Source organism: Poromitra crassiceps (genome assembly GCF_964638095.1).
Source record: "Poromitra crassiceps genome assembly, chromosome: 20".
In the NCBI taxonomy this organism is placed as follows: Eukaryota; Metazoa; Chordata; class Actinopteri; order Beryciformes; family Melamphaidae; genus Poromitra; species Poromitra crassiceps.
This window is the reverse complement of record NC_139637.1, coordinates 17,202,161-17,209,660: the sequence shown is the minus strand read 5'-3', so window position 1 is coordinate 17,209,660 and position 7,500 is coordinate 17,202,161. Positions and strand designations below refer to the sequence as shown.

Genomic DNA, 7,500 nt, shown 5'->3' with positions numbered 1-7,500 from the left:
ACACGGCCTTGTGGTGCTTATTGCTTTTAAACGGTTACTACATACCTGGCAAGGTTTCATAAAATAAACAGCAAAAAATAAATAAAAAATTGCATTACTACTATTATTATTATTATTGATAAAAAAATAATCATTCTTCCGCCAAGCAATGTAGCAATGTAGACATTTATCAGAATGGTTGCCAAGCAACACACAGACGCTGTTTGGGTCACACGAGTGTGTGTTTCTAGACGGTTTGAACTCGACAACATAAACATTCTACATTTCCACCAGCTCACTTCCTGTTGCGGTGTTTGCTTGTGCAATGACAGGACATAAGCTAGGTTCCAAACTGTTCCCTATATCAACAACACAATTCTGTGAAAACCGTCTACAGTAGTAGCCAACGGCTTCGAACGCAGCTCAGCCAATCATAGTCCAACTATCCGCATGATCCTGTGTTGCAGATTCATTTGATAATGTAATGTACCGCAAGACTCAAAAGACCGGTTGCCAGAGATGAAAAGCAAACAAACACTATTACGGTAGATAAATCACATGCATATATTAATTCATACAATAAGTACACACATAAAGACAGTGTTGGCCAAGATACTTTCAAAATGTAATACTACTACATATTACTAGTTACTTTCATTTGAAAGTAATAAGTTACTTTACAATATTACTTTCTGTGTAGAGTAACTCGTTACTTTTAAATTACTTTTACCAAAACAACAGCAGCAGCAGAATGACATTGCCGCCCCGGAACCATCCCGAAAAATTATTTCAACCGCCTTAAAGTCAGTGTAAACCATCCAAAATTCTAAATGTTATTCTTTTCCTTTGTTATTGTCATCTATAGTTTTTTTTTTGCATAAACGCACACAGTTTGATTAGGAAATGATTCTCTTTTTGAAATATGTGCTTTGATTTAATAAAATGTAACTCAATTTGTAACTTGAGTTACTTGACAAAGTAACTGGTATAATATTACTGAAATCCTATATAATGTATCAGTAATAAGTTATATTACTGAGTTACTGCTAAAAGTAATATATTACATGTAATATGTCACTTTTGTAATGAGTTACCCCCAACACTGCATATAGATTGTACTGGATACAGTAGTCTCTTCAGCATAGAAATCTCATGCATTTGTCCTGCACCTGTCTAGCCCAGCAGCCATCATTCAACACATCATTCTCACATTACTGCTTGTCAGACAGTTTCTTGGTTACCTTCTCACAGTCTAAAAGGCAGCAGCATTAGTATTATAAGCAATAAGCCACTTGACACACAGTGCTTTACAGTGGTTTTATAAGCTTAGATGTTGTTGCTTCTTCTTCTTCTAATGGCTTTCCGGCAGACTGGATGCCTTGCGACAGATACATTGCTGCCTCTCACAGAATATTACACAAATTCCAGACTCGGGGGTCCGCCCCCTCCTCAATGTTCCCTCCCTCCGGCCTGCCTTTGATGGCACGGTGGCTCAGTGGATAGTAATGTCGTTGCCTCACAGCAAGAAGGTCCCGGGTTCGAACCCCGGTCCGTCCCAGGTCCTTTCTGTGTGGAGTTTGCATGTTCTCTCCAGGTGCTCCAGTTTCCTCCCACCATCAAAGACTTGTATGTTAGGGTTAATACTCCTGTCAGTGCCCCTGACTAAAGCAATGGCAAAAGAACTGGAGTTGGTCCCCAGGCGCTGCACTGCGGCTGCCCACTGCCTCCTAGTTCTAGGAAGGTTCCTAGTAGAGGATGGGTCAAATGCAGAGGATGAATTTCCCCATGGGGAGAAATAAAGGACAACTGAACTCAACTCTCCGTCGTGTTCCCCGGCCGGCCCTCGTGCCAGCGTGACGACCTCTCGCTGCTCGACGGCTCCAGGTTCAAATCCTGCTCGACAGCCTCCATCCCACCCGCTCCATCTCCCATCACTTAAGATGTCTTCTTCTTCTAATGGCTTCCCGGCCGACTGGATGCCTTGCGGCACATTGCTGCCCTCTCACACAGTCACTCTAGACCTGGTTCTTCTTCTTCTTCTTTCAAGTTTCTGGTGTTTCTCACACCTCCTCAATCTTGGCTGCTGCACCTCGTCTGGTGCTCCTCCGCTCCTGAACAACGTGTCGAGTCCCCGGGTGCTGGGCTCACTCTCTGATCTGACCACTCTGGGACTCTGGCCACCAGTTGACATCATCAATCACCACTGGCCCACCACTCATGCTCAGTTGACCTCATCAGTGGATATGATGACATCATCAATCACCACTGGCCACCACTCGATGATGACAATGGCGTCATCGCTCTGGGCACCACTCGACGATTGTGGGTATGACATCGTCAGTCTGGAGATGATGCACCATGGGTGCAGTTATGGAACTCGCCCGCTCCGCGGGGGTCGCAGGCGCAGCTCGGCCACTGTGTCTGAACGCTGCTTGTGTGGCAGAGAGTGGAGGCGCTTTTTAGCAGGTGGTTAGGTGCTTTCTTAGCAGGTGTTTCTTCAGAGTGTCAGACTGAGCGAACGCTCTCTTACAGACGGAACACCAGTAGCCTGTTCCATTGTGCATGTGTTGATGTCTGGTTAGGTTAGCTAACACACTGAAGCTGCTCCCACATTGGTCACATCTGTAGGGTTTAGCTCCAGTGTGCATGTGTTGATGTCTGGTTAGGTTAGATAACACACTGAAGCTGCTCCCACATTGGTCACATCTGTAGGGTTTAGCTCCAGTGTGTGTGCGTTTGTGTGTTGTTAGGTCACCTGACTGCCTGAAGCTGCTCCCACATTGGTCACATCTGTAGGGTTTAGCTCCAGTGTGTGTGCGTTTGTGTGTTGTTAGGTCACCTGACTGCCTGAAGCTGCTCCCACATTCGTCACACAAGTAGGGTTTCGCTCCAGTGTGTATGCGTTTATGTTTTGTTAGGCTACTTAACACACTGAAGCCGCTCCCACATTGGTCACATCTGTAGGGTTTAGCTCCAGTGTGTGTGCGTTTGTGTGTTGTTAGGCTACTTAACTCACTGAAGCCGCTCCCACATTGGTCACAACTGTAGGGTTTCTCTCCAGTGTGGATGTGTTTATGAGTTTTTAGGAGATGTAATCGACTGAAACTGCTCGCACATTGGTCACAGCTGTAGGGTTTCTCTCCAGTGTGAATGCGTTGGTGTCTTCTTACGCTACTTGATTGACTGAAAGACTGCCCACACTCCCGACAGGAGTAAGGCTTCTCCCCTGAGTGAACCCTCTGATGTTGCTTTAAATGGTAAAGTGTTCTGAATGTTTGGTCACACTGATCACAGCGGTGATGTCTGGGTTCGTTGGTGTCTCTCTCTTCTGAAGGATTCATTTTCACAGGGTTCCTGTCCTCTGCCAGATGTTTCAATCAGCTCGTTACTTCAACTGCTGGAGTTCTGTCTCAACTGCCTGATGCGTTCGCTTGACCTGAGCTGCTGCTGCTGCTGCTGCTCACAATTGTCAGTTGAGCAACACCTGTAAGGATTTATGCCATCACTAATGACATCACAATGCCTGAGTGACATCACAGTTGGGCAATTGTGCGCCACATTAACTTTTGCCCAATTATATTGGTAAGATTATATTCATCCTTCGTTGCAGTTATGGAAATCGCCCCCTTCACGGGCTCGCAAACGCAGCTCGCGGGCTCACTGCGCAACCTCACCCGCACACCTGCAGGCATGCAGAGTTGAGGGATTGTGCTCCGCGCCATCGGCCATTTATGACATCACAGATGATGCCACAATGCAAGTAGAGAGGGATTTATGACTGATGATGATGTCCCAATGGAAGTTGAGCAAATGTGTGCCACGCCACGCTGCCACAGGCCCTCCAATTATAGTAGTAGAGATTGTGTTCGTGTGGGTCACCGCCGCCGCGGAATCGCTGCCCTATTATATTAGTAAAATGATATGTTTTATTTTGACCTCCACAGAGCAAGGAGGTTGGAATCCAAATGCAGGATGAGCTGCTGAAGGTCACCACTGAACTGCAAACGGTAAAGGCTGTAATTAATTATGATAAATACATGTAAATTAAGATGAGGCACTAAATCAACAAGGCCCTAATGAAAATCCTACAGTCTTGGCACATGTACATTTTTAGACTGAAGGACACTGATGATGATGATGATGATGATGTTGTGATGAAGGCCCTGAAGACGTACACCCAGTACCACACAGACTGTCTGACAGCCGAGGGGAAGCTGAAGGAAGCCGAGCGATTGGAGGAGAGACAGACCGAGGAGAGACACACTGGCCTGCTGATCGGCCTCGGCCAATCAGGAGGCCAGAGGCGGAGCTCCGTCAAGAAGATGGAGAGACTCATGGAGAAGGTATAGTGTGTGTGTGTGTGTGTGTGTGTGTGTGTGTGTGTGTGTGTGTGTGTGTGTGTGTGTGTGTGTGTGTGTGTGTGTGTGTTGGGTGGGTGGGTGGGTGGGTGGTTGAGGGGGGGCACAGGATGTCTTTTAAAGTGGCTTTTCACAAAGCAAACCGTTGTTTCCTCTTCCTGTTGTTGTGTCTGTATTTGTGCATGTCTGTCTGTCTGTCTCCTTTATGCATTTATGTATGAGTGTGTTATGTTGTCCATGTGTGTGCAGCCTGGGGATCAGAATAAAATGTCAACATTGGGTTTCTGCAATCCATGGAAACGTAGAATATCACGTTTCTGAACCAAAAATACATTGCATATCATCAATGTTATACATGTCATAGAGTCTGCTATTGAAAAAATGGCCTGTGTGTGTGTGTGTGTGTGTGTGTGTGTGTGTGTGTGTGTGTGTGTGTGTGTGTGTGTGTGTGTGTGTGTGTGTGTGTGTGTGTGTGTGTGTGTGTGTGTGTGTGTGTGTCCGTGCCCAAGTGTATGCATTTGTATGTTCATGTGTATTTTAGCTTATCTTTCTTGTATGCATTTCTGTGAGTTTGTGAGGTTCCAAACCTCTCACCGCTCCCTTCGGGGGCTAAATAGTCGCTCATCCCGATCGCGACTCTTCTCGTCCCTGTCACCTCAATGGTGGAATGAGCTTCCACCTTCAGTCAGAACGGCTGAATCACTGCCGATCTTTTGGAAAAGACTAAAGACACACCTTTTCATGCTCAATCTGGGCCCTTCTTGAACTAACTTCTTTCTCTCTCTAAAAAAAAAAATACTAACTTAACTTTACCACTATTCCTTCAGATGTCATACTGTAGTTGTCATAGACTGTGTTGCATAGTTGATTGCTCTATTGCTGACAAAATATGTTATTGTAAGTCGCTTTGGATAAAAGCGTCTGCCAAATGACGTAATGTAATGTGAGAACTATCTCGTGTGTGTGTGTGTGTGTGTGTGTGTGTGTGTGTGTGTGTGTGTGTGTGCGCGCGTGTGCGTGCGTGCGTGTGTGTGTGTGTGTGTGTGTGTGTGCGTGCGTGTCTGCGTGCGTGCGTGTGTGTGTACAGAGGCACGGCAGAGTGCAGGAGACCCAGCTGAAGTGCACCAAGGCGCGTAACGACTACCTACTGAATCTGTCAGGGGCCAACGCGGCCATGAACAAATACTACCTGCAGGACGTCAGCACGCTCATCGACGTAAGAGACGCACCACGCCCGCACACACACACACACACACACACACACACACACACACGCACTACGCACGCTTTGCTTTTCTCTTCTGAAGAAACGGGGGCTAGATGGGACGAGACTGGTGAGAGGCAGCGTGCAGGACAAAAGCAGACAGGCTGTGAATCCAGAGGAGAGGTGTGATGTGAGGATTAAAGAGAGGAGATCCAGTTCTCCTTCCCCTCCCGCTTTCTCTCCCCTCCTCCTTCCCTCCCTTTCTCCCATCACCATCCCCATCACCATCCCCATCACCATCCCCTCTCCTCCTCTCCTCTCCTCTCCTCTCCTCCTCTCCTCTCCTCTCCTCTCCTCCTCTCCTCCTCTCCTCCTCTCCTCTCCTCCTCTCCCCCTCCCCTCTCCTCCTCTCCTCTCCTCTCCCCCTCTCCTCTCCTCCTCCCCTCTCCTCTCGCTTCTCCCCTCTGTCGCCTTTCTGTCTCGTCTTTCTCTCCCCCCTTCTCTCCCTATCAAGTTCAAGTGTGTTTATTTATATAGCCCGGCACGGTGGCGCAGTGGTAGAGATGTCACCTCGCAGCTAGAAGGTCCTGGATTCGATTCCCGCCTGAGGGTGTGTCCCCTCCCCTCCCCCCCATACCCCCTCCCCCCATGTCTTCAGTGTCTACGGCCCAGGTGGGCTATCTCATCAAAAGGGCCTTTCCGTGTGGAGTTTGCATGTTCTCCCCGTGCTCCCCTGGGGTTCCTCCATATACTGTATAACCCCATATGATAATATATAATATTATTAAGAGGGGGGAAAAGCACCCCAGCCTGGACCTTAGATATAGAGTCATGGGCAACGAAGAAAGACACAGGGACGAGGGCGGTGCCAGGGAAAAGCAGGACGATGAAAAGCCATGGCCACCGCCAGGCAGAAAACGGCACTGCAACCACAGAATATAATGTGCCAGGAAATGAAGTGTGTAGTTTCAAAATCCAAATCAGGAACAACACTCTTTTGTGATATTCATTAATTCAAGTATTCAAAAGTACGAGTTTGAATTTCAGAGCTGTTCAGATGTTAATAACTTCAATAATGTCACTCGAACGAGTTCTATTCTCACGCGTGCAACCATTTTGTAATACTGTATTAGGTGTTGCAAATCCAGAATCATCACCTCTCTTCCCTCCCCGGTCCCTCCCTCCTTCCTTCCCTCTCCTCCTCCCCCCCCTCCCCCGCAGTGCTGCGACCTTGGTTTCCATCTGTCCATGGACAGGGTGATGCGCTGCTACCTGGCCAGCAGGTGGCGCATCCAGAAGACGGAGGAGGCGGGGCTTAAGCAGCTGGAGACGGCGGTGACGTCGCTGGACCAGAGCGGAGACCGGGACGCGCTGCTGCAGCAACACGACACCGCCTTCTGCCTGCCCTTCAGGTTCAGCTACCACCCGCACGAGGGAGACCAGGTCAGACCACTGGACCTCTGCTGCACCTGCACCCATCTGCTGCGCTGGGATCAGTGCCAAGCCGGTACCTGCACAGTGCGTAGAACCCGTTCGACCTACACCAGATCTTATTGTGTGTGTGTGTGTGTGTGTGTTGCAGGTGTGCGAAGTGAGTGCGGAGAGCCAGGTGAGGTACGAGCTGGAGACCAGGTACCAGCAGCTTCAATCTCGACTCGCTGCCGTTACCTTGGAAACGGAAGAGGTCAGCTTACTTTCACCATCTCCTTTCTGTACCGTTAATGTTCGTTCCTTCGCTCGTTCGTTCGTTCTAGCGCGCTGCTAGCTCCCGCTGTATGCAGTTTACTGAAGTCATGACACATGATTTCTGATACTGAAGTCTTGAAAGTGTCAATTTGCGGAGGTACGGTGGTGCAGTGGTTAGCACTATCGCCTCACAGCCCGAAGGTCGTGGGTTCGATTCCCACCTGGGGACGAGGTGAACGCTGAAGGAATGCGTGCCCGTCCACACACCGCATG

The 7,500-nt window shown here is 48.4% G+C and overlaps 1 protein-coding gene across 8 annotated transcripts in view; it reads left to right on the top strand.

The window, feature by feature from the left end:
* The window catches only part of arhgap4b (Rho GTPase activating protein 4b), a 41,789-nt gene that overhangs the window by 13,528 nt on the left and 20,761 nt on the right, over positions 1-7,500 (top strand). For all 8 annotated transcript variants that reach the window (XR_014553583.1, XR_014553584.1, XR_014553585.1 and 5 more), the window contains exons 5-9: positions 3,924-3,986; positions 4,140-4,322; positions 5,425-5,553; positions 6,763-6,984; positions 7,124-7,225. Coding sequence is in view for 2 of the 8 variants with exons in the window: in XM_083656748.1 (XP_083512874.1) it covers positions 3,924-3,986; positions 4,140-4,322; positions 5,425-5,553; positions 6,763-6,984; positions 7,124-7,225 (699 nt within the window). In the remaining 6 variants the exon portion in view is untranslated. The remainder of the gene's footprint in view (positions 1-3,923; positions 3,987-4,139; positions 4,323-5,424; positions 5,554-6,762; positions 6,985-7,123; positions 7,226-7,500) is intronic.